At 41.3% G+C, this 27,776-nt stretch overlaps 1 protein-coding gene across 1 annotated transcript; it reads right to left on the reverse strand.

Annotated features, from left to right (window-relative positions):
- Positions 1 to 2,821: 2,821 nt before the first annotated feature.
- EXOG (exo/endonuclease G) lies at positions 2,822 to 26,453 on the reverse strand. The gene is made up of 6 exons (XM_074830987.1): positions 26,296 to 26,453; positions 24,734 to 24,883; positions 20,924 to 21,063; positions 18,503 to 18,579; positions 15,399 to 15,513; positions 2,822 to 3,411 (listed from the first exon to the last, which is right to left on the reverse strand). Exons 1-6 carry the CDS (start codon positions 26,441 to 26,443, stop codon positions 2,953 to 2,955), a joined length of 1,089 nt encoding a protein of 362 aa, XP_074687088.1. The 5' UTR covers positions 26,444 to 26,453; the 3' UTR covers positions 2,822 to 2,952.
- Positions 26,454 to 27,776: the final 1,323 nt, after the last annotated feature.

The following is a 27,776-nucleotide window of genomic DNA, read 5'->3' on the forward strand; positions in this document are numbered from 1 at the left end:
TGGAAACAGTCTGCCCTCAAAAGGCCAAATACCAAAAGTGCACCGAGTGGAGCTGGCTGGGTTGCAGCCCGAAGCCCCTGAGCAAGCAGCAGCTCTCCCCTCCATTCCTTTCCCATCTGCCTCCCATTTACCATCCCTTTCACCCTGACGCAAGACTAGCAGTAACCATCAAGAGTAGAGAGTCAAGGGAATTATCAGAAAATCACTGTATCAGGCTGCAGACAGCCTAGTCGTCAACTTCCCTTGTGATTCAGTTATTTAGCTTTAAAAACAAACATAGTAAAATAGCAGAGGAACAAAGGACAGACTTCTCCATTTCCAGGACTCCTGCTGCTTAGCTGCAATCAGAGAGTTCATATTGTCATTACAGATGCACGGCAGGGAAGTGATTAAGTGTGCAATAGGAATGACAGATGGACACAGACACGAGCAGTTCTCACGAAGGATCTGGAAGCAATTACTTATGGAGGTGGCTCATACAAGTGTGTAAAGCCTCACTCCCTTGCTATTACTTGTCTTATAGTTCCTGTTGTAAAGAAAGCACGTTTTTTTGCTATATGCTAGACTCCACAGTTACTTCAGATGAGGAAACCAGCAGAAGATGAGCACCTGAAGGTACTCTTCAGCACAGGCCAGCACTGGAAGTGGTTTCACTGTTCACCACCTGCTGCGACCCTCCAAGGGGACCTGAGGAACACCAACCACGCTCAAACAGAGATGAAAATTATATATGGAGTCTAGTCTCTGCAGTAAGCCACAAGGCATGAAAATTATGGTAACTGGGGCTTGCAAGAATTCAAGGGGCACATAAGGCCCAAGGAGGTACTGAGTTAGGGAGCAGCCCACCTCCATGGCAGGCCTCCACAGGAGAGTCACGCTCGGCTCTTCTGCTGTTGTAATGGCAAAGCTGTCATCAGAAAGGGAAGATACCTGAAGTTCCTCACATACAGCCGGTGCTGTCTCAAAACAGGTTTTTTGCTATGGATGGACATGTATCTGTAGCACTGAGATCTGTTTCAGCTGTCTGTGGAAGGTGTGTGTGAGCACTGCAGGAGAGATCTGTAACCACTCAGCTGAAAGGATCAGGAGCAAAAGGAAGGTGGAAGGCTGTATTAAAAAACATAAATAATTCAAATAATGAGGAAAAGAGAAAGACAATGCAAAGAGCAGTGACCAGGTATCTTTTCCAAAAGGACACCATCACAGTGCCAAAAGGCTGCTTGGACTCCAGTGACGCACACAAGACCATCAAGAGGCACATGAAGTATCTGGCACTTTGTTATTCCAGGCAACACACACTGACATCTCCCACGTTCTGCAAAAGGAGAGGTGGCTTGTTGTTTTGCGATTTACTGTTTTTGTTTCATTTGCTAGGATTAACAACCAAAATTCTGAGCTAAAATTGAAATGAGCATTTTGTCAGGATTTCACCCAATCTCCCTCTAATTTATGTGGGCAGCAGGCTTTTATGATGTCCTTAGCTAGTCACGTTTCTCTGGTTTTAAATGTCTGGATTTTGTAAATATGTTCTTGGCAAACACAAAGGTGTCATGGGAACCATAACTGCTTTATAAAGTGATCTACTTTTGGATACTGCAACTGAACTGAGATGATGGAAACTATACAGTTTTTAGAACATCCAGCCGATGATTCACAACATCCAAATAATGCTCCTGATTCATCCTTTATGAAAACAGCCCAATTCAGCCTGGCACTACATGACCCTTCTCAGAAACTATTAACTCTCATGTTAAAACTACTGAAGGTGTTTTTATGGCACAACTCCAAATTTATACAGATTCTTACCATTAAAAAAAAAAAAAATCTAAATCTTTCCAGCTTTTACTTTCTTTCCAGATGAAAAATCTCAGAGGATACATGTCACAGTAACTTATGTCTGAAATTCAGGACATATACACAAATAAAGTACAAAACTAATGAAGAAAAATAATTTCATTAAATCTCTCAAGCAGATGAAAATCTGAGCAACTTCAGTTGGTGTTGAAACAGAACTGGAAATACATTTTTAGTCAATCTTCTGCTTTCACATAGAAGTTTTGTTGAGAAGCTTATAGACCAAAGACTGACACTGGGCAAAAAGCCAGTGACTGACTACCACAAACAAAAAGCAAGCAGTGCTCACCTCTCAAATCAAACAATATGCAAGAAAACACGTTTATCCAAATTTAGGGGTGAAAGTGAAATATTAAGCTTACATTTATTTATGAAGACCCAATCAACACTGGTAGCAACTTGTGTAAACTCTGCTTCTTTTGTTTGTTTGTTTGTTTTTAAAAAAATTGCAGAACTATACATGAATGGAAGAAGGCTGCTGCAAATGACAACAGTTGACATGCTGAAGTATCCAAAGCACACAAGGCCAGTAGAGGTAAGAGACAATCTGGTTTGGTTAACACAACTAAGTAAAGACTGTAAGGGATTCAGATTATGTCTTACAGGTCTCTAATAAAAGAGTGTTAAATGAAATATTTCTAAATTAATTTAATTTTTAAAAATCCCAGAAAGTACCATTGCTTCTACAGCATCATACTGAAAGACATTTGGAGGTGGAATTACATTTAAACATGTTCCAGTTATACTCCCAAGGTGTCTATTGTCTATTTTTATAATATTCCTAGAAGGGATTCCATACAAACCCCAAGTCTGACATCTCACTTGGAAAATAGCACAAAGACTTTTCTGGAGGTCCAGTAATCTATTCATGCCAGAAAGGGGTCATTTTCATTTCCCACATCTAAGTACTGCAGCAAACCATGTGTGTGCATCATGTTACACGCGAATGAATGTTATTCCAAACCCACCAGCTTCCAAATGTTTCTTTATTGTTTTCACAATTCAAAAAAAGAATAATTCATAGAGCCCTTGTCTTTGTGTTTGCCTTCAGTTCCACTTTCAAAATACAAAACCCCAAACATCTTCTTGAACAAGTACTCAGCCAGCTTTCGCCTCTCTAGCTGCTACTTGTTTTTCCTGCAGTAGTTCTTCCTTCTTCTTGTGAAGCTTTAGAAGATATTCATCAGGCTCGATTCCTGCCTCCCTTAACTCTGACATGGCTTTCTCCAGTTGGTGCAACGTACGGGCACTCTGCACCTTCCGAGCAGTGATGTACAATGTAAACTCCTTGAAGCCCATCAGTTTACAGGTATCCACTTCACAGATATTTTTAACATCTTTGGTTTTGTCCACCTGGGGGAAGAAAACTAAACCTGACATTTTTTCCAGATCTTCAATATTTACTTGGAATTCAGTCAGCTGGTGACTGAAGCCTATGGGATCATTTGGCACCACAAAAGCCCCCAGTACCAAGGGCTCTGTAGACATTCTGCTCCGTCTGGCAAGGACCACCTTGTACAGGTGGGATGGCACAGCCACATCATCCTTTCCGATTACCTGTGAAAAGGAAAGCTATATTACAGATCTTATCAGTTGAGGGGGAGGGGAAAAAAAGTGACTGATCCTACTACCTCTAAATAGGAGCCACAGCATGTAACTACACATCAAATCCATGTGCAGTGTTACCAGACTACAAGCTGGGATGGAGTTAATTCTCCCCACAACAGCCTTCATAGTGCTGAGCTTTGTGTCAGTAGCTACAAAGGTGTTGATAACACCCCAGTGTTTGGCTACTGCTCAGCAGTGCTCACACAGCATCAAGGCAACATTCCCCCCTCACCAGTAGGCTGGGGGTGGGCAAGATCCTAGGAGAGGACATAGTCAGGACAGCTGACCCCAACTGACCAAAGGGAGATTCCATACCATATGACATCCGCTCAGCAATAAAAACTAAGAGAAAGGAGGTGGGGAGGCATTTGTTAGTACAATGTTTGTCTTCCAGAGCAACCACTACATGTACTGAAGCTCTACTTCCCAGGAAGTGGCTGGGCATCATCTGCTGATGGGAAGTAAAGAATAAATCTTTTGATTTCCTTTGCTTCTGCACACAGCCTTTGCTTTTGCTTTAAACTGCCTTTATCTTGACCCACGAGTTTCTTCCATCTTATTTTCTCCCCTCCCTGTCCTGCTGACGAGGGGAGTGATAGAGCAGTTTGGTGGGCACCTGGCATCCAGCCAAGGTCAACCCACCACAACACCATTTCATTGCAGCTCCTTATATAGCTGGCCAGGAATGAGCTAGTTATTTGATGCCTGAATCTCTCACTTGAACAGGAAAAGCTGGGCAAAGAACACTTCACTACAGGGTTATTCAGCCACTGTTGGTAGGAGACTTTCCCAGAAGGTTCTCTGCCTTTCTCCTGTAACACCACTGACTTTATATTATACTGTTAAGAACAATGATGCAGACAAAAGGTCAAAAGATTAGTCAGTAATTGCCTAAATATTTGTAAAGATCTGTGACAAGAAGTTCTGGTAGAAGAACAAACTAAAGTTAAATGTCTCAAGCAGATACAACTTTAGTTATGGCTGAAACTGAACTGGAACAAATCTGAAAACCACATTTGGAAACAGGGAGTCAGCCAAGACCCCAGCTCCCTAATCCTTCTGCAGATATGTAAGTGTAGCTGACCTGAAGGGATGGCAGCGCTCCTTTCTCATACTGCATCACACTTTTAATGCTTGGAAAGCTGTTTTCAGTAACAGTGGCTCTATACTACACAGTGGTTCCTGTCCTGACTGTTCCAAATCATGCGGTTTTTAAGATGTATTTCAAATCAACTGTAACTTACCTTCTGTCAGTTATTTTTTGTATCTCTATTACCCATACACGAGTTGTATTTAAAAGCTACAGTACTCGAAGCAAGTGTTTTTCTGAGGGGTCCTGGATATAAAGAAGTACATTCAATGACTCAGTATCTTGGAAGAGAAGTCTATCCAAAGAAAATGCACCTATTTCTTCCATAAATTCACTACGATTCAAGTTAAGATCTTACACATGTTGGGTTTCCTGCTGTGTCACTCAGGGTCCAAGAATTTAACTGAAGCATGAGGAGGGGAGGATCAGGACTCTGAATTTATGTGAAATCTGTTAAAAGCTCACACATATATGTATACAGTAGACTGTGTCAGGAGTAAGTCCAAAGGAATATACCTATTGATGACAAATGTAATCTCTCCAGTATTCAAAAAGTGATGCTCATGCATTTATTGTATCAGGCTTTTATTTTTTCTCCAATACTGCTGAAATGAATCTGCCGTGCTAACAAAGTTTAACAGGCTCACACATGGGAAATCTGAATTTTGCATAACCCTTCTGTATAACTGCCCTTCTAAAATTTGTACATTTATTCTAATGGCAACAGAAGAAAAAGATGCAGATGCCTTACAAAAACTACAGAGGCATCTTGTTTTATACATAAAATCCAGTAATTTGGTACTTTTTCCAGTATTTGCAATACCTGCAAAAGCAAAGACTGCTTGTTTTGATATTTTTGACAGCTTTTGTTACATACAGTTAAAATACAATTTCAGAGAAAGCAGGTATTACTTCTTTCACTGCCACAAGCAGTCACATTAATTGAAAGTATTTTACAACTAATCCAGTATATCAGTTCAGACATGCTTTGTCCATTCATATATTCAGTATAACTCAATCACAAAAGAAACACTTCCTATATATGTTTTACTCTGAGTATTCAGCACTTCTGCAAAAGAAAATACGTTTTTAAAACTAAACTTTGCCTATGGCTACTGAACCAAGGTTCACATCAATTTATTCCAATAGTTAACTTATTTCAGGTATGAATTCTTTCAGTGCATGAAGTGTTTTTTCTACCTCTGTTGTCAGTTTTTTAAATGACTGGGTTTTAAGTTTTACTGGTTAGACCAAAATCAGAGAAAGTACATTTAGGAGAAACAGAAACCTCTGATAAAGAAAGTTTTTTCATGTTTTGTACAATAATGTAGTAGTGGTGTTATTACTGTCTCTGACAAACATGTGCTCTTAGATTTCTTTACTCTGTTACAGATTATTTTCTTCCCCTTCCCTAAACTAGGCTATTTAATGATTTTGCTGTAGTTCAGAGGTTTTTTTGTGGTAGGGCTTTGTTTTTTTACAAAAATGATCTTGTTTATGCCACCGATCTTCTAAATAAAGCTCTGCCTAGACATTTAACAGTCATTGAAACTGGTAAGCAATAAATAAATGCCTTATGCCAAATCTACTTTCCCTTTCAACAACGACAGATGTCTTGATAGGGAAATCAGAGCTCCTGAGTGTCAAAGCACTTTGCATTTAGCATTCAGTGTGGGTGAAACCAGAATTACAGCTCCTCAGGATCAACGGCATAAATAATCAAAACTGACTGATGCACAGGTAATTTTAAAATATACTAAAAACTACGCATCAACACCCTGTTGTATCTGGTGGGTTAAAACTGAGTTACAAAATGAACGGTATTGGGAGTTTAACCTGTTTGAGATGGGTGGCACTCAACATGCAATGTACTGGGGGTGGGAGGCAGGGAGCCAAGAAACATGAAAAGCCCTGAGGGGGAGAGGAAGGGGTTCACAGTTCCATATTCAGCCAGATGCAGGCAGCGACTGACGCTGCTGAAGGCAGAAGGCTGCAGTTCCTTCTCTCCCCCTGGAGCAGGGCGCCTGCAGAGCCAGCACTGCCTCCCACCTCCTGCACGACCCCGGGGTGGGCAGGGTGGAAGAGAAGGAAGAGCCTGTGCAGAGCTGCACTGCACCCTGAAGCTGCTGTAGCCTCCCGAGAGGAGAAAGTAGTGAGACTAAACCCTGTTCCCCAGATTCTTGCTGGGCCAACCATCTCCGGACCTGCAGCATTCCTGTGCAGCGTGGCCTGTCTTTTCCAGGCCGCTTCACATACTTTTTTCCACATGTATATGTACTAGGTCCTCCTTAGCTCGGCTCCTCCGTCTCAACACCTCCCACACACATACACATACCAGAATCCTCTGTCTGTTGTATAAAAGACTAGAAGAAGGGTGAACACACATATGGAGCTGCTACAAGTATCTCCAATTAGGGGGTATATGGCACATGTAAAACAAACACATGAATGCATGTTGAGTGAGCTAGCAGAGTGAACAGGGGACTGAATCAGGACAGAGCGGGTGGCTAGAAAGGCTGGGGAATTAATACAGCTGCACATAGAATAGTTAGGTATGAAATGGAAATGGTGAATGCCTAAGTGGGTGCTAAGGGAAAACACACCCTGTGCTTATGTAATAATATGCAAATATATACATTCTATGCAAAATAATGCACATTTATGCATAGTATATGCACCTGTGAAGGAGGGAAGGAAAGAAGGAAAGAGAGGACTAGTTCAAAATGAAGGAAGGGTTGGCCTTTGAGAAACATAGTTCTAAATACAACTCAAGTCCATACAAGCAATGGCCATACATGTAATTTATGTGGAACTGAAGTGGTACATAAGTTCTCTTTTGAGGGTTTAAATAAAATCTAAGTAGTGCATAGGCTTTATACTAGTCCTCTGAACAGCAGTAAACTACTTCTGTAATTACTGCACTGAGTTCCAATACTGTTAAAGTGATTGAAACAAACTTCAGCCTGCCAAATGGCCAGAGTCCACAACTGCCCTTCCCTTACTCAAAACAGGGCATAAAGTTCTATCCCCAGCTCATTCTGCTGGAGGAGAATACCATCAAAGGAGAGTGCCTGATTTCTCTGACAGAGTAAATATGCATGAGAAAGAATATATATGTTTTCTTCTGCAGTTTAACGCTTATGTGAACCATGCACAGGATGCATCACCAATAATTTATGCAGCCAGTGTGACCCAATGATTTTCGTTAAAAAAGGAGAAAGGAAATGCAGTTCCACAGCACGCATAATATTTCCATCATTATGCTCTGTAATATACCACAATTTGCTTTTTATGAGAGTAGATACAGAAGCTGCAGATGAATGTCTCCATGGAGTTGCCCCACACGCAGAGCTCAATAGCCAGGGAAAAAAGTGTGATTCTGTAGAAGTGAAGTTTGCAACAGAAGCAATAGGTAGGAAAACCAAACTCAACAATTCATTTCCGATTGCCACCTAGAGGATTTTCCTACCTAACTACAGCAGTCTGAATCACTATTCTGATCTGCACCATCCCATTTATCTCAATGCCTGCCTAACAGAGGCAGATAGCATATGCTCCTATTGTAACAGAACAGAAAATGGGTTAAGATTATCCATGCACACATGCTGACTTTGATTTGTGCTAGTCTACCCACAGGCAGCAGATGATCTTTCAGCAATCAGTGCCTGAAACAGCTATCTGTCCCAGCTGGAGAAGAGCAACAGTTTTTAATAGTATCTGTGATTAAAAAAAAAACCCTCATGCACTAATACAAGCAAGAAAATACAGTAATGGCCTGATGAAAATCACTGCTGTCCCACATGCCTTCACACCGTGTTTATAACAGGCCACGAGGCAAATTTTTGTGTAATCCTTAATCCTTTGAAAATTTCCATTTTGCTATTCCTATAAAATTTTGCTTAGTCTTTCAAATCTTCAACAGCTTCATAACAGAAAGAAAAAAGCACTCAAGCTAAAAGCCTTCTTTTTATAGCATGAAATATATTCCTTTTCAACCATTATTTGTGAAACCGATGTGAAATTTCAGATACTATTTCTCTTTGCTGCCTGTATCAGTTCAACACAAAAATGTTCATTGCCCTAACTTTTTGCAGCTGCTTATTCCTTTCATTTTTGCTTTGCTCTTGTTTTCTTTGGTGATCTGGCCCTAGGACTGAACTGGTGTCGTCTAATAATGCAACATTATGATAATGTCATTTTCAGCATAGCGTTTATTGGGCTTTATTACTATTGACATTGTTATTGACATTCCACAAGTGCATATAAATTTGTTATACTCCTCAATGCCCAATTAAACGTGGACAGCTGTCATGAGTTCAGGCCATTAAAATTCGTGCAATTCTTGACATTTAGAGATGTTTACATATTGCTAAAACAACAAATGTGTTGGTAAGCAGTTATACAAACTTAAAGAGCTCACAGGGACAGATAAAGATAAGGGCAGAAGTAACATGATTTCTTAAAACAGAGAGAACTCTGTAAGCTTTGACAAATTTGCTCTCATCGCTAAGTCACTGGATGGGGATTTGTCTTAAACTTGGCTTTCCTCATGATTTTGACCAAATCATTAAACTGTTCTTGGTCGTAGTTTTTAAAATTGGAGGAAGGACAAATTTGATAATATACATGGAGTACTTAAGTATCACAATAAATAATGAAGAAATTTGCTAATGGCATCTAAGGTTAAGTTTAAGCATATGGCATTAACTAATGTCACCTTCATGGTGGCAGTCAGATAAATAGGGCAAAGCAGTCCCTAAAACTGACAGTTTGGAGTTTATGAGAAAGAAAACTCCATTCTTACATAAACAGAAGGAATATATAAGGTGTAATGTCGGGACACTTGGGATTATATTAGAAGAAAACAGAGTGTTACTCTTACTAGAAACTTTAAAACATATACAAAAGTTACCACGTTTTCATTTTATACTGGACTTGTTACAGCTTCCCAGAGTGGTAAGAAAATTATCTTCTGAAAGGGTAGGAATAATTTTTGAAAGGAAGGACTCAGGAATCTAAAAGTAGTGCTTTGCCACCTAGTGACTAGAAGATGAAAATCAACCGTGAAGAGAATTAGCAAAGGACTAGCCTTTCATGAGCGAGAGCCAGCTCTGGATTGGCAATTATCTGATATTCTCTTAGAACCTGGTAAACAGAAATCACATTCAATCATGCCTTAATTGCCAGCACACACTGAAGAGTTCTTGCATCAGAGGGTACCATCATCAAATACAGTAAAATGATAACTCCAGAAATTCCCTCTACACTCCAGTAACCGTTTTCTCTCTGTATAACAACCAGAGTTTAGAATACTGCAAACCAGAACTGCAAACCATACTGCAAACCAAAACTGACTGAAAACAAGCATACACACAATTCTCTATGTAACAGTACTTCCATCTACATGTGGCAGTAAAAAATTAAGACTTCTGTCACATTTCTTGATGGACAGAATTCAGGGACATAATTCCTGTCACCCACAATAAGACTGTCGCTTTCTCTGAGCAGGCATTTATTTTGTTTCAGCCATAACTTGAGGCATGATACTGACCAGGCCCATCAGATATTTTACTGTAGATAATATCATTCCTGCTGGTAGGACCCCAGGTTTGACAAGCCAGAGCTTTACTATAATTTGATACTAAATTCTGTATAGAAAGAGACTTTCTGCCACTATAAAAAAATTCCTCTTGCTATCAGTATAATTCTATTTACTTGGTCATTGTGACAGAATTAACTGCCTTCACTCCAGTTCCTTTTGGATTTGTGTTATGCAGCACTGATTCTGTTGATAGTGTTTTTTCCCCAGTATTTGAGAGAACTGTCAGATGGCATTGAGAAGAACTGAGGGGTGTGAAGGCAGACCTAGCAATACAGAAAATAGAAAACAGTACAGATAAAAATCACAGTAACAATCTGCAACAACACTGCACAGCCAAGCGCTCCAAAATGCAAATGTATGTAACTTCAGGAAAATTTAATTTGTTATGTCTGGTCTGATTGCTATTGCCAAAATGATTTGGCAATAGACACTAAAAATCCTAAAAAAGATGTTAAAAAAAAAAGCTGAGCCTAAATACATAGTTATGGCATTAAAAGACAAGACACCTCAACCCCGTTATTTTTTTTTATTTTAACAAAGAGGGTGTGTATATGCATTATGATACTGTATTTACATGATGACAGACTACTACTTCCACAGAATCTATTTAGGTTGCTTAACACTGATTCCACTACAGTCCCTATCACCACTCTTCCTACAACAAAGGAACCTTCGGGATGGGTACAGTGCTAAATAAAAGCAACCCCATAAATCTATCCTGCACCTTTGGTGTCTTTTCTCCTCCAGTCTTAACCCAGCGTCTATTAATTTCATTTGTACATCATGTCTAAATTTAGGGCTGACAGAGCTCTAGTCGTTTACACCAGCTGATCTAAGATCCCTTTGTACATAAGTTTTATGGGACACGTATAATAGACCTAGGTCCATTAGTTGCCTGTGTAGCCTTGAGCCCATTTGAAGCAGCCAACAAACAGTAATAATCCCCAGATTTACTTCCTCCTTTAACACGGATTCCTTCTCCTATAGTATCTTGGCTAGGAGAAAACCTCTACTATTTCTGAAAACCGACTGGGGAAAACCGTAAAGTACCACCTTAAATATAAGAGGTGCAATTTGTTTCCTGGGGACTTATTTGCCACAGAACCAGATCACAAGTAAGTATATCTTCTGGAACAGTTATTGTGTATCTCTGGCCCAGCCTAGTCATTCAATTTTGACAATTAAACAGCAGACATGATGCCAGTATGAACCTAGCACATCACTAAAAAGTACATGAAAATGTCTTCTTCAAACAACAAATAAAATGTTATCTAAACTGTACTTTCGTTCACCAAACATAGCCAATCCTTCTTAAATTAATACTTACTACGATGGCATTGGGAATAAGAAGGGTGAAGCATTGAGCATGACGCAGTAGAATTATTGCAAAATTTGTATTTCAAACTCTAGATCTGCTGACAGAGGAAAATCACTAAAGTGACAGTCACTGGAGAACAGTAATGTAAAAAACAAGACAATGTCATTTTGATTTGGTCTGGACAAAGATGAAGAACCTGCATCTGCCTCTCCAATGACACAGAAATTTTTCCTCTTGGCATTCTATTTTACATATATTCTCAAAATATGTTTTTCAGATACCAAGCATGGTCATCAATCTACTCTTTGCATAAAAGCCTCCACTGGAGACAGATGAAATGACAGAACATATCTGAGGATACAGCAAGTTCAGCCAATAGATAGAACAACACTGGCATCTAAGGAGTTCAAGGTTAATTCCCTTTCTGGAATTAAACAGCAAATGGTACCAGAGTTCAAGCAGGAACTGGGAACAATGCCATGACCGATGCTCTGTTTTTCCTCTATAGTGATCTAAAAATAACCTTTTTGGATGTCTGATGAGAAAAACACCAGCCTGTAAAGCCATGGATACGTATTTCACCACTCCTTTAGCCAAAACCAAGGGAACTAAGATTGAAAAGAGGATCTGAAACAAATCAATGCAGACATATTCACTGTAGTACTTCTGTGTTTTCTTTTTTCCACAGTTCTAGTCTCAGAGAAGAAAAACATTAGAAAGAAGCTCAGCCTTAACAGTCACACTGCCAGATTATAGGTTGTGAGTTTCAGCACTACTGTGTATACTACAGCACTTCTCCTTAAACAGTACATACAAAGAAAAAGGACATCTCATATCAGCTTCATAAGCCCAAACAATAAGGACTAAAAGCCTTTCATTTCTAAGTCACTTGCTTGAACCTAGCAGAGTTCACTCTGAAAGACAGCTAAGAGGTACCTTCCCTTCTCGTTCAGCTGCCAACTCTTAGCGTTCTTGGTTTTGGGGCAGAATCCCAGACTACCGAAATCAGCAGCACTGACTGCCATGATATCCAAGGTATCTGTTTGAAAAGAACTCTCTCCAGTGCTTTGACAGGTTGGGTTCCCTTTTTAAGTGTATGCATTGATGTAAGAAGAAAAAAAACCAAACCCCAAACCCAACAGACCACTCTACTCCATTCTGAAGTCTCCCTCCCCAATGGACAACTTCAATAGCAAGCACAAGAACTTGTGCCATAAAGATATTTCAAAATAACAATTCTCAGCCTGTACTTATTTACTCTTAGGAGTGAAGCCAAAGACGACCCAAATCAAATAATTTAATACTTAAAACAAAAAATTGCCTCAAATCAACATTTTACTTTTCCCACTTGTAGACAGCATTATCTGAACTTAAATAGAGCTTAAATGCAAATCAATTTACATCATGAACCTCACCATAGGAAGCTGAATAAAGGATTTATGAATATGGCCAAATGGTGAAATGAAATCACAAATACTATCATGCCACCTTTTTCAATCTTACGCTGAACTTCATATATAAAGACCAAAACTGATAAAACATTCATAAAAGACCAGAATTGTCATCAAACCCAAAGATGATGAAGACATCTTGGCAACAGACAAGAATAGAATGATATGATAATCAAAGCAGCATGGACATTTTGTGCCACTATTATTCCATCACCATATCCTGGTATCAAGTTATTTTGAATAAAAGCAGCAAGATGCAGTGACTGTTCTTGTTTTTATCTGTGGAATACTAAAATTTACATTTCAAAACCACAATGGAGAGCCACAATCATTTTTCAGAAAAGGTAATCTTTCTCTTCTAAGTAAACACTTTCCCCAGAGAAAAACTAGACAAAGATGACCAAGATTAAAGTGAAGCGGTTGATAGATGCAGTTGATAGATGATTCAACTGCTTCCTGGAAAATAATTTCCAGTTATAAAATGTTCAAGTCAGCTCAGGATTTTAAATTTTGCTATGTAAGACAAATATATATTTTTAGGGATAAAAAATAAGTGCAATATCCTGACAGCTACAAGGAGGCAAATTCCACCAAGCTATGTGCAAGCCTGAAGAACTCTTACGGTACCATTCCGCATGACAGTAAGCCAAACGCTCAGCTCAAGACTGTTGAAACGGAACATCTCCCTCATGCTCCCAGCTGTGTGCTTTTGGACATACCTCATGCTGTCACCAGTGAGTGCCGGACTGCTCTGTGTGCTGCTCTTTGTATGGCAGTAGAAAACAACCCCAGTAAACAAATAAAGAGTCCAGTACAGATGGTTTGCTATTGCATTGGGTAATTAAGCATCTCGTGGAAGAATCTGACAGTCGTAAGCACTGGCAGACAAGGGAAAGGACTGGAAAGTATAATGGGCAATAGTGAAGTCAGCACTCTCCCTTTGGGTGGCAAGGAACCATTGCCAGTCTAAAGCTGGCTTTGCCACTAACTTATTATGTGGCATTGGTCATATGCCTTAACCACAGCTTATTTATCCACCTGAAAATGAGCACAGTTGTCACCTTCCCCACAAAGATGTGGTGAGAACTGAAATCTGGAATGGCCACTGAACATGAAAAAGATAAATTATTATTACTGCATTTTCATATGCATAACATATGACTCTCTGGAAAAAAAAAATAACAAATCCCAAATCAAAGCAGTGATTTTGTCACAGTCAAGGTTACAGACGTGTGTGGATGGGGACATAAGGAACAACTGTTCAAGAAATAAAAAGGTAAAAGCAAACAGGAAAAATTACATTCTATTATGACTGAGTTCAAGTTCAATCAAATGGAAATAAGTTGTGTATTTATAATGGAGAAATAGTGCCTAAATCTCATCACTGAACAAGCCGGTGTTGAAAGCTGAACACCTCTCTCTATTGTGTCTCATATCCCTCTGAAACAGGGACTTGTTATAGCAAGCTCATTCATTGCTCCTCAGAGAACTAGCTGGACATCTGAATCACTCATGAGCTGAAGCTGCAGTTGATCCAAGTACTTATTTTCAAGGAAAAGTGTTTTTTCAAGAGGTGCAAAATACAGCATTTATTATTTGCTTTATGCTAGCTTTCATCTAGCAACTGAAAACAGCAATAATATCTCATTACAGTAGGGGCAGAAGGTAATGCTTCCTCCCTTGAATACCTTACTACTCTCAGATCCTACAGATGTCTAAACACATGCTTACAAAGACTAAGTCAGGATAAGCAATAGTAAATTCACCTCTCAACTTGATAGCCTTTCCTATCTGTCTATCAGTGATGGTTTCTAGACTGTGCACAATCAATCCTAAATCTTTACAGTATTTTAAGCAGGTAATAAAAATGGGGGACCAAAAGAAGAAGGGGGCGCATCAGTACCATGGACCAGCGATTACACTGCATTCACCTAAAACCTACTAAACTTGAATGAAGTCTTTCAGTTGACTTTGGTATGCTCAGAATCTCAGTTTCAAGGCCTCATCTAAGTGATGCATATGGGACATCAGCAAAAAACTGCTTTTGAAATTAATGGAGCAAAGAATTCCAATACCCTATATAGTTTTGAGAAACCCACACTAGCTTTGTATTGCAGTTTCTAAAATGTATCAATAAATGATTGAATAGATGCCTATACATCAACAAAACCCACTCACTCTCTGCTTAGATACTGTCATGTATTATAGAAGTCAGAAAACAGTTTACTGCAGATTGCAAACAGACATTTAATAGATCTCTCTTTGGAAATAAACCAAATTATTTTAAAATTATACTTTTTCATGTGTAGGCAGGATAGGACACGTCTACTGAACTCATCCCAACTAGTCTTGGACATTTCATATATTTTGCATGTACTAGGATGTTCAACTGTTTTATCAAGCTATAATATCAATTTTAAATAAATAAATAAAGTATTACCACTGCACTGTTAACCCAGCAACATATACACATACCTGGTAAGTAACACTCTTCTTTCCATCATCATTTGTTTGAGGCAAGGTCAGAGGCCCAGAAACTATCCAAACATCCTCAAATCTCTCAGTCAATTCCCGACAATACATTTCCATTCTGGAACATATTTGTCAGACAGGGTAAAGTCAGCTAGGAAAACAACATAATATTTGAAACATACTGTGAAGGGCACAATGAAATCCTGACAGTTTGGGAGCATTTTTCCAAACTCATGTCATTGACTTGCAAGCCAAGGAAGGTAAAACACAGGCCCAAGTCATACTTCCCACTTGTCCTAGGTTCACTTATTTACAGGTAGGCATGTGTTATCACACACATGTGAAAAATGGCCTTACCACCTGTCCTAAAAGCCTGAGTTCTCTACTTACTCCCACACTTGACACTAGAAAGATACTGTTAATAGTCACTTGGGATTAGTAAAATACTTCTTTTAAACAGCATGTTGGTGGTATTCTTACTTTGAAAGATTTTACCACATTACTGGATTTGTATGTCCCTCCCTAAGGAATCAATGTCCTGCAACATACAGCTCTTTCCACAGCTCTTAAGTACTTAAGAAAGTTTCTAGGTGCCATTCCCACTAAGTCTCCTTACTGTTTTTTTTATATAAAACTGTTTAAAAACAAAGTAGCAACTCCAGAAATAGTATTATTTTTGCTCTTTAAATTAACTGGTTCAGTTTACAGCATAAAATATTTCTCCCTATCAGGTTTCTGGATCATGCCTATTTTACATAAAACAAAAGACTATAGCCTGCCTTTGATCTAACATCCCAGATGTTATAGAAATCACATACAGTGAGCACCCATCAGTCCTTTACTAAAGACAGAGTTGCACTTCACTCAAACTGACAAACAGAGCAGAACAGGAGACAGATGAGTCCAGCTAATCTGGCTGCCTCTGAAAGGGGGCGGTTTCTCCCCCAGCTCTGTCTCATCCCTGTTCCTCATACCTCTCACTTGGGCCACCTTTAGCACTCTTAATCTGTCAATAACCCTGAACAAAATCAGGGGGTTTTTTGTGCTGGGTTAGTGAGTTAAATCAGCTCACACAAATCAGAATTAGCAGGAATGAGCCCCATGAATCAGAACTAGTAGGAATGAGCCCTTTCTTCTCTGGTAATAGTGAGCTGCCATGTGATACACCAAAGCATTGACCACAAGCTAATTTTTTTCCTGCTGTCGTCAGCTTTGCTTCCAAGAAGCTCAGTTCCTCGGGCTGTCTCATGGCACGGCAATACAAACACCACCTGGCACAAGGAAAGAATGGGAATAAATGCAGATGTGGAGAAAACTGCTTTTGATGGCAGCAGGGACAGAGATCATAATATAGTGACCAAGAAATCACACTCAAAACAAGACAGAAAATGACAGTTAAACATCAGCAAAGAAAGAAGCATGCATGTTGGTGGGAAGAGAATGAGGAATAAATACTAAGGTGCAGTTAGACCACACCACTGAACCAATCTCATAGCTTACTATCTAACAGCTTGCTGACAGATGAAGTCCTGCTCTCCCTTTTCCTACTGCTCCCCTTGTCTGCCCCAGCTGAACAGTCCTACTCCATCCTCCGTGCTGGCTCTGGCACTCATCTCACCAGTTGATCCAATTTTCTAACCTGACAGAAACATAACCAAGCAAAACAGAATGCAAATCAGTTTAACTGGGTTAGCAAATGGAATTGACTCGCCACAGTCAGGCGGAATGGACACCAGAATGAACACCAGAGCTGGAACTGGGAAAGCAGAAAAAACACACAGCTGGAGTGTGACCACCACTTTAAAAAACAACAGATCATTAACCTGACTAAGCTGTGTTGTCTACCTGCACCTCAGAAGACAATTCAAGAAGCAAGCAATTAAAAAAAGAGAAAGAGTACTAAAGCCAGGAAGGCATACAACACATGTGAAACGTGGTACCCTTAAACCTATTTATCATTAAACAAGTGACTGACAAAACAAGTGGCACAAATACCTTGTTGATGTATTTAAACTGTGAGGATAGGGTGCTGGGGTTGGGAGAAAGTGATAACAGCTGCTTAAATTGTGGGGCTGATAGTGCTAGGGGAAATTTTCAAACACTCCCCATGATTTCCTGAACAGGCAGAGATCCTACTCAAAGGAAATAAAGAGGGTTTCCAACCTTGAATTGGCACAAATGCCTAGCTGTAGTATAAGGAAATTTTATGCTCAAATACTTGAGGTATTAAAACAATACCAAAAAAAAAGTCTTAAAATGTTACAGCATTTTATTTGTCTATAAAACAGTATAACCTTACTGAATGCCTCATATGATTTTATATGGATTCTTGTAAAACTGGAAAGCAGTGTGTAGTTGAATGATGATGTATTTTTGATAGACTTTTAGTACAATACTGTACATCATTTTGCTAACCTTCCCTTGAGCGGACCTTGTGAAATTCATCATTTTCCCCTCCTGAGTCTTAATATTCTGTAAGTCCTATGCAAGAAGCACTGGATCAATGTTACTTTTATTAATGTTTTTCTCTGCTCAGAGGAAGGACTGAATAAAAATCCTACATGAAGAAAGTTTAAATTTATCAACCACTCACTTCACCTCAAAGCCAATCCAGCTGGCACTCACAAGTGACAGAGAACCTGCCTGACTCCTGCTTGGAAGCCAGCACTTGAAGAAACACCTAAGACCTGAAGTAGTCACGACTCAGTGGGGAGCGCTCAGTTCTCCAAAGTGAACCACTGTCCACATACAGAGATGTGAACACTCTCACACTGGAAGTGCGTTTTTGAGGAAGAGATGTTAAGGCAAGATCTAAATACCTTCCTTGCTTCTACTGAATTTTCCTTAAGGACAGAGATGTTAAGCCTGCTACCTTTACCCACATCAGCCAGAAGAAGTCCTCTACAGTTGGACTGAATAAAGAACTAAAGTAGTCATTATACTGTTCTTGCGCTGCGAGGACTGAGCTCCCTTTCATTTCAGAGAAAGGTCCTATGATCTCTACAGATAGCCTATAAAATGCTCTAGAATACTTAGATGTGAAGAAGCATTTTTTATTTATGCCACTGCCTGATATTCACTTAGTTTACTTACAAGCAATTTCTCACCTGTTCCAAAATCCAGCATTATTTTCATAATTCTGAGGTACGATGTTAGACAGATAAAACGTTTCGGCCATAGCTCTCTGCATAGAGAAAGAAAGTAATATAATTTCACTGAAACATTTACAAGCTGAAAACACATTTTAGAAGTTTTTGGATCAGAATCCATTTCTATTTTAGTCTTAACATTATCGACATAAAAGGTCAGATAAAACCTAAATCAGAACATCTACAAAATTATTTTGGATTAAGAGGTGCATAACGGAGGTGCAAACCTTGCAAAATGTATCTACTTTTTTTTTTGGAGGGGGGGCATGTGTTGATAGAAACATAGCACAAGAATATCAAATTCTAGAGGCACAGGAATTACTATGTCACCTAGTATGAGTTTAGCAATTCTTTGGAAGCAACTAGCTACTCTTCTTTTTGAATAGGAAGGATGCTTTCACTCATGCTTTTCATTTATTTGACTGCTTAATGGATAGCTTTTTCTTTCCCTTACAAGGAAAGGTTTTACTAAAAATATTCATCAATATTTTAGAAATACATAACATGCAGGCAATGAGATGATTCATGAGACCATAATGGTCAAACATCTACATATTTGCTTAGTTTTATCATTAAAAATTGTCATAAACCTCTCTGAACTGAAGCCCACATATCTCCAGATGCAAAGAACCTGGTGCTAAAAAACTACGCATATAGAATCATAGAATAGAATCACAGACTGGTTTGGGTTGGAAGGGACCGTAAAGATCATCTAGTTCCAACCCCCCTGCCATGGGCAGCGACACCTTCCACTAGATCAGGTTGCTCAAAGCCCTGTCCAACCTGGCCTTGAACACTTCCAGAGAGGGGGCAGCCACGACCTCTGTTGGCAACCTGTGCCAGTGTCTCACCACCCTCACAGTGAAGAATTTCTTCCATCTAGTCTAAATCTACCCTCATCCTATCGCTACACTCCCTGACAAAGAGTCCCTCCCCATCTCTCCTGTAGGCCCCCTTTAAGTACTGGAAGGCTGCTGTAAGGTCTCCCCGCAGCCTTCTCTTCTCCAGGCTGAACAACCCCAACTCTCTCAGCCTGTCCTCACAGGGGAGGTGCTCCAGCCCCCTGATCATCTTCATGGCCTCCTCTGGACCCTCTCGAGCAGGTCCATGTCCTTCTGATGTTGGGGGCCCCAGAGCTGAATGAAGTACTCCAAGTGGGGTCTCATGAGAGCGGAGCAGAGGGGGAGAATCACCTCCCTCGACCTGCTGGTCACATATGCAGGAAAATACAGGAGAAAAAATTTCTAAGATCTTAACCCACTATCTTCATAGGTCCCATACTTGGTCAATACTTTTCATTTACTACTTCTTCAAAGTGAAGGGGCTGACGGAACTCCTTAGGATAATGAGCAAACACTACCAGCACTAATTAAACTGTGAAATTAAATGTTTATGATTCTGTATTTGAAAGTTTGTATCATCTCACTGCATTTCAAGCCAGGTCCAGAATCTCTCTGGACTGGTAGCTCACCAGCAAGAACTGCCCAGATATCACAAATAAATAACCACAAAGACACTTCCAGTAGAAATAAAATGACTGGTTCTTTCATCTACCACATGCCACTACACTGTCACTCTGCCCCACTGCATACTCTTCTGCGTAGCAGAAATACAAATTCAAACTGCTTCTTAATTGACAAATTGCTGCATTATGCACATTTCACAGGAGGATCCAATAAATCCAAGGCTGCTTTGTTAGTCAGCCAAGGCATTAGGGCATGCTTTTCTTATAGCTCAAATAAATGGCAGGTGAAGACATTTTATAGACTGAAAGAACTACAGCAAAAGAAGGTTCTAATTTACCTCATACACATTGCCAGAAAGGAAAAAGCCTTTTAAATCATCCAGGCAATCCCCTTGCCAATACAGAACAGTACTTAACAGCATCTTTGCTTTGCCCAATGTAGCCTTAAACATCTCAGCACCTGTTGGCCAGAGTGAAGTCATCATTCCCTGTCTCCCTTTAACTGAGCTTCAGAAGACACTTTCAAGGTTTGTTTGGTGAAGGTTATCACCTTTATTTTACAGGTAGACAATCTGACATACAAGAGGTTAGAAGACTTGCTTAAAACTGTACTGTACAAGATATACTCACATCACCTCTGCCAAACAAGCTAATCTAGGTGTGATTTAATGAAGAGAGGTATGTCACCAGAGGATGCACCCAATTTAGACGCCTGAAGCAGACTGTGAGAGCATCCTACAGTGCTCAGTCAGGAATAGACCTTGTAACTCCAAGTCCAGCTCTGTGCATCAATAATGAGATCATGTTCCATCTCAAAACAAACTGCAAAAGGAACATTACACATTACTTTTAAGGGTCTTTTGACCCTTTACAACTGATAAACACAAATTAAAAAGAAAGTGAAAAAATCCTACTGTTGAAAATTTGTTATCTCCCGCTGGCGCCATGTGTCCTCGTGACCATCCACTCCCAAGGTAGTCTTCATTGACAGCACTAAACATTAGAGGGATGTTAGGATCTGGTTTGAATTTACAGTGCCTTCGGTCTGCATTGCCTGAGGAATAACACACTAAATTGTTAGGTTATCGTTAAACTGTCATAACAAGAAGAGAAAAAAACCTGTTTCTGTCATAACTTGCCAAATGACCCATGCTTAAGGATTCAATACATTAATCTAAATTGAGTATTTTTCTCCTCAACCATACAAAAGAAGAATGCAGTTTAAATATCTGTGCTCCAGTCCTAAATTAATTTCCAGTACACATTAGAAACTATAACATGGTGTTTTATAGAGAAGAAACAAAAGCAAAATATATTAGTCTTATCATAAGTGCAGATTAATATTAAAGGCAAGATTGCTAAAGAAATAAACCAGTATAGATTCACTTTTTATGACAATGATACAGATCTTCACCAGCCGCAGTTCCATTTTTTTGTTTGATCCACTACAAGTATTTTTTTCTTTTTCGAACTCTAGCCTGGAAGTAGAATGGGTATATCTTGATAAAGTTACACTTGGTAAAAAAATAAACTCATTCAAGAGAAAGTCTTAAGTGTTTTATTCTTCATGGGCACAGAAATAAATGTAGAGCTTTCCTGTTCCTTTCCAAGATTCCCCTTCTGTCTTTCCAGACATTTGGGAATTATGCACAAAAATTACTATGCCTAAGTCTTTCGGTAGACAAAACATTTTGGCGGGAGGATTGTGAGGGGACCTAACTTAACTGTTGCAGAGATGGCAGCCCACTCTCAAAGAGAGCCCAGCTTCTGTCTTTGCTGGGGAGCCTGTGCCTTCTTCCCAGGTTTACTGGCCATACACCTATATTTGCATTCTTGCACTGTGTAGAATCCCAGTCAACTCCTTGGAAGAGATATTACTGACTGGGCTGCAACTTTGAGACCACTTCATCCCAAACACTGACTGCTTCATTGGAAAAGCAATGGCTAGAAAAGACTTTCATGAATTATTCTGGCACTGACAACCTCCAGTAAGACACCATCTTTCGTAGGGAATGGCCTGGGAACCAAGAACATCCATAGTTAAGGAAGGTGCTCCAGAGAAGCAGCGGAGGCATGCGCAAGGGCTGACTCAGCTGTGCCTGTGCAATGGCTCCATCCAGGCATCAGCCCAGTGTGCAGCTGGAAAACAACTGGCTTAGAGCACCATCACTGCTGCCCACAATTTTGTTTTTCCCAAATGACAACATAATTCAAAGTATCTACAGCATACTGATTTTTTTCTTTATAAAATTCAGTGTGTCACCTTAGGCATAATTTTACAGATGCAATATAGAGGACCATTATATAGTCTCTTTTAATTTAAGCATGAATCAGGGCCCATACACACCAGAGAATTTTCCTCAAGCTTGGCACTTTATAAAGTACTTCCTGTTGCAATACAACATGAGGGACAATTTTCAATAGTGATCACTCACTGCTAGTTGTTAAAATTATTCTTTCTTCTATAGCTGGCTGTGCATACACACACAAACTGCATGCACTCTGCCTTTTTGGCACGTCAGTATTATCACTGAGCGCATATGCACCCTACACTTCCTTGTGCTCCACACTGAGAACAAAGGGTGGTACATGCTCTCCACTTGGTAGCTCTCTGAAGAACCCAAGAATATGCAACAACCACAAGGAAGAAGGGGAGGGGTGGAAAATGAGCGTGCATATGGATAACGCATCTCTTGGAAACCAGTGGCTGTAAGCTATTTACTCTTCTTTGCTGACCATCTGTGCATATGTCCATAGAGGTGATGTCAAAACAGAGGGGTGGTCAGAGCATCTTTATGCAGTGCAGGGAGAAGGAAGGAGCTGCAGGGAGAAGGAAGGAGCTGCAGGGAGAAGGAAGGAGCTGCAGGGAGAAGGAAGGAGCTGCAGGGAGAAGGAAGGAGCTGCAGGGAGAAGGAAGGAGCTGCAGGGAGAAGGAAGGAGCTGCAGGGAGAAGGAAGGAGCTTCACTTCTCTTGTCTGTTTTTGGTAAAGTATGTGACATGACACTTCAACACAGGACTGATGCTTAGGAAGCAACACTGACAAGTTTATCAGTGTCCAAAATGACAGAATTCCGATTTTAAAAAATCATATTTAATCTCATTATTTAAGACAGTGTAATTTATTGATTAAACTTAAAAATGGAAAAATATATCCTCATTTATTCTCTGTTCACTGCTTTGATAAAAACAGTTAATTTCTTCTGTAACCAGTTTTGTACATCTCATTTACATGTCAAGCTAATTTCTTTCCACTATGTTTTTTAAACATTCGAGTTCTTACTTATCACTAAAATACATTTTTTTTACATCACATCCTTTCAATACTCCAGGATATGGAAGGTTTTTGCAACCGTCCCTGAACAACACAGTTCCGCTTCCAATCTCTGTTAGAGTAGCTATCAGACATAAATCAGAGCTGAATGCCTCAAGATGCTTTAATTTCAACTTGCAGGTCAGTTGTATCTGATAATTTAGAAAACATTTTAACAATTCTGCTGTTAAGGCCCACTTGAAAGTAAGCCTGGAATTACTGCTTTCTCCTCAGAAAGAAGTGCAATCAATGATGCTACTTAGGGGTTGGTTATAAATATTTTCAGGATCACGCTTTTAATTTTGAAAGGTAATTTGAAGACAGTGATTAAGATATATTTAGAGGGGTACTGCGTTCATAAAACATTTTACAATTATACAGTTACCTCCACTACTAATAATTTCCCTTATAAAAACTGAACTAATGCTATAAACTTTATTTACTGTGACTGTATACCACTCATATTTCATTCACTACTGACAGCAAAAAAATCACTGAGCCTCTGTCTTGCATTAAGAACAGGGGAGAGAGTATTAGATAATGCACATCAGAACTGCATCAAAGTAAATAATGGCTGCAGTGAGCAGGTAATGCCCTACCTAGCTTTAAAAAATTATAACTATTGATGCCCTTTGCTCCATTTTTATCTCACAAATGGACATTCATCTTTTCTTCCCATTCTGAGCAAATCTAAGATCGGCAGATGAAGCAGTCTGGCCACTAAAGGTGTTGACTCCACAAGCATTCACACATATGGGGCAGTACTTAAACTGACATAAATTGGACCACAGAACTAACCACACTAGCTAAGGAAGCAAGAGCAATTTTTATGTGCTTGAGCAATAACACTGAACTTTGCAGGTCTGAATCAGATAAGGAAAGTTTAATTTTCAGTGTTTCATCTTTTCTTCGTTCATGTTTAAAAGAGGTAAGCTAAGCTTCCCTCCTGTAACATGACTTAAGAGTATTTACACCAACATGGCTATATTGATCTGGTGCTCACAGACTATTTCATAAATTCATAACAGAAATTTCTCATGGAAGGTAGCTCTAGTTCTTCTTCATTCGTCCCTTTCATACTCAGCCATTGGGCCAAGTGTATCTTGCAGGCTTCAGGACACTGTACGTTCAATACCAGACTAGTCCCAACAAGAGAAAGAATACTGAAGAGGCCTGCCAACCTGCAGTGACAGTTCTCTTTTAAATCACTTGCAACATCAGCCTTAATCCTGTCATGAAGCTGACATCCACCCAGATGCCTTCTGCCTCCAGTGGGATTGTGAATGGGTGGAAAAATCCATACCTAGAGATCACTATAGGATTTTTCTCCCTGCCTGCTCCTGGTTCCACCTTCTGTGAACACCAAAGCCCATTCTGGGCTTCATAAATGTAAGTAAATAAATACCTACATACCCAGCGTCTTCTGTTTTGAGATATGTTCAATCACCCATCTAGGCACCCGTTTTGCCTGGTCATAAGACAGTGCATGATTTGTGTAACATCTGGTCTCTGTTCCAGCTTCGGGGAATCCATATTTTTCCAGCAGAGACTCTTCCACTGGTTCTAAGGAGAAAAATAAAAAGAAAGCCATAGAAAGATGAAATGTGATCAGTGATGACATTAAGAAAAGCATCTCAGTTGATGTAAACATACTGTATAGGGAACTACTTGAGGCTACTGCCACAATTCCTAAAAAAATATTGAGAGCATTCCAGTGAAAATCCTTTTCACCAAAAAAGTTGTGCTTTTCATTCTGTCCTCACACGAGGATTTCAGCTCTAGGACTAACTCATCTACTCTAATGCCTACACACATCTACTAAGCAATTGCTCTGGGCCGGCCTTCAGAGGAAAACTGATATTTGGGGACAAATCAGGCAACAAGGAGTTGCTGACACAGGAGACCAACACACAGATTTCATCCTTCAGAGCTGGAAATTGCACTCCTCCTCACAAACTGAGATGTATGAGTTGAGCACAAGTGCAAGTCCTGCCCTCGCCAGGAATGCTTACACTCTGCTGAATGAATGAAAGTTCCTCTTTGAGATTTTTTTTTTTTTTTTGCAAGGAACATTTTTCTCTCATGAAGGAATATTTACATCTGTCTTACTGACTTCCTCAGCCTCCAGCCATCTGTTTGACAGCAACTCAAGTTTTTAAGAGCCATTCTTCCTGTGCTTTCTAATGCTTCAGTACTTTTAAAACCTTCAGGCTGCAGAGAAAACCATTCATTCCCACCAGGCCCTGGTGCCCCCCAACAGCTCCCTCCCCACACCTTGCACCCCCACTAGCCCCCACGTCTTTTCCCCATGCCTCACACCCCTGCCAGCCCCCACAGATCTTCCCCCACACCTCACACATCCGCCAGCCCCCATGGCGAGTGGGCCAGGGCCCTTCCATGCAAACAGTCACCACCGGTGCTGGCCTTTGGGTCTCCCCAAAGAAGCACAGGGGAAGCAATAACTGAATTTAGTTATGGCCTGACTTGAACTGTGTGTTTAAAAGTAAACATAACTATCTACAGATGCATGTGTATATTAAGGGGACATTACCAGCTCACACAGGACGACTGCTCTCAGCTCCCCACTGCAATACGGAACATTTGCAGCCATCGTGGCCACCGCATGAAACCACTTTCCTCACGTCGCCAACACTTCGGTGTGAGCAGGTGCAGCAAGGGAAGCCGCGTTTCTAATGCAAGTTACAGCCCAGCATCCCCAAAAAACCTCCTCCCCCGCCAAGACCGGCGAGGGTATTCGGGGAACTCCCCGCCCTCCCGGCCCCCTTGGGCACCCCAGGATGGAGGCAGCGGGGAGAAGGATGCTCCGTGGGGTGGGAGCGGGTTTAGGGGCGGGGGGGGGGGGGGGGGGGGGGTGCGGTCTGTGGGGATTGGGGCCGTGCTGAGGCGCCGCCGCTCCCGCCCCGCGGAGCCACGGAGCCGCCGCGCCCGGCCTCCCCCGTACCTGCGGCGCTTACCCTCCGGCAGGGCTCGCCCGGGGACCAGCTCCGGCTGGCTCTGCCTGCGGATGAGCCGCCACGCAGCCCAGGAGGACGCAGCGGCGCCCACCGCGGCCCCGCAGAGGAAGCCGCGCAGAAAGCGGCGGTGGCGGGGCAAGGCCGCCATGGCGGCGGGATGGCGGGGGGGGGGGGGGGGGGGGCGGGAGCGGCGGCGCCGCTCTGCCCCCGCAGCGCCCCCTGCCGGCCCGGCCGCGGCGGCGCAGGCGCCTGGCGGCCATGGCGGCATCGCCTCAGCGGCGCAGGGGAGGGAAACGACCCCCGGGGGAGGGACCCGCGGGGACCGAGCGCAGGGGAATTTGCCCGAGGGCTGTGAAAAGCGGAAAGCGAAGACGCGGGGCTCGCCCTCACGGCGATTACAGGAACAGCCCGGAGAGGGGTGGCTAAACTAGTCCCCAGCTAGTGAGGCTGGGGGTGATGGCCCTGGGACCCAGTCGCAAAAGGGGTTGGATTTAGTTAGCATTTGGTGATTTGACATCCGATTTTTTGTCAGGAAAAGCACCAGCTTGATTATTACTGGTTTTGCCTCACAGGTGTCTGATATTGTTCATATTGGCCTCATGTGGGTCCACTGTAAGCATTTCCAACTCAGCACCAAGTGAGAGGCATTTTTTCAGAAAAAAAAAAGGACCAGTTTAGCAATGGAATACACCAAAACATGAGGGCTGCATCACCATGCCATCATTTCATTGCAGGCAGCTTGCCTGGAGAGCTCTGGCCATGATTCCGATGGTGGCTGAGGGCATCTTCTTGCCTTACGTTGTGGGGATTACAGAGCTCACTGTGTTGCTGTGTACAGGGAGCCTAGGCTTTTCACAGGATCACAGAATCATCAAGGTTGGAAAAGACTTGAAGATCATCCAGTCCAACCATTAACCTAACATTAACAGTTCCCAACTACACCATATCCGTCAGCGCTATGTCAACCCGACTCTTAGACACCTCCAGGGATGGGGACTCCACCACCTCCCTGGGCAGCCCATTCCAACGCCTAACAACCCAATCTGTAAAGAAATGCTTCCTAACACCCAGTCTAAACCTTCCCTGGCGCAACTTGAGGCCATTCCCTCTTGTCTTATCGCTTATTACTTGGTTGAAGAGACTCATCCCCAGCTCTCTGCAACCTCCTTTCAGTAGTTGTAGAGGGCGATGAGGTCTCCTCTCAGCCTCCTCTTCTTCAGACAAAACACCCCCAGTTCCCTCAGCCGCTCCTCGTACGACATGTGCTCCAGACCCTGCACCAGCTTCGTTGCCCTTCTCTGGACACGCTCGAGTAATTCAATGTCCTTTTTGTAGTGAGGGGCCCAAAACTGAACACAGGAATCGAGGTGCGGCCTCACCAGTGCTGAGTACAGGGGTAAGATCACTTCCCTGTCCCTGCTGGCCACGCTATTTCTGATACAAGCCAGGATGCCATTGGCCTTCTTGGCCACCTGGGCACA

Source organism: Strix aluco, chromosome 1, assembly GCF_031877795.1.
Source record: "Strix aluco isolate bStrAlu1 chromosome 1, bStrAlu1.hap1, whole genome shotgun sequence".
Lineage (NCBI taxonomy): Eukaryota > Metazoa > Chordata > Aves > Strigiformes > Strigidae > Strix > Strix aluco.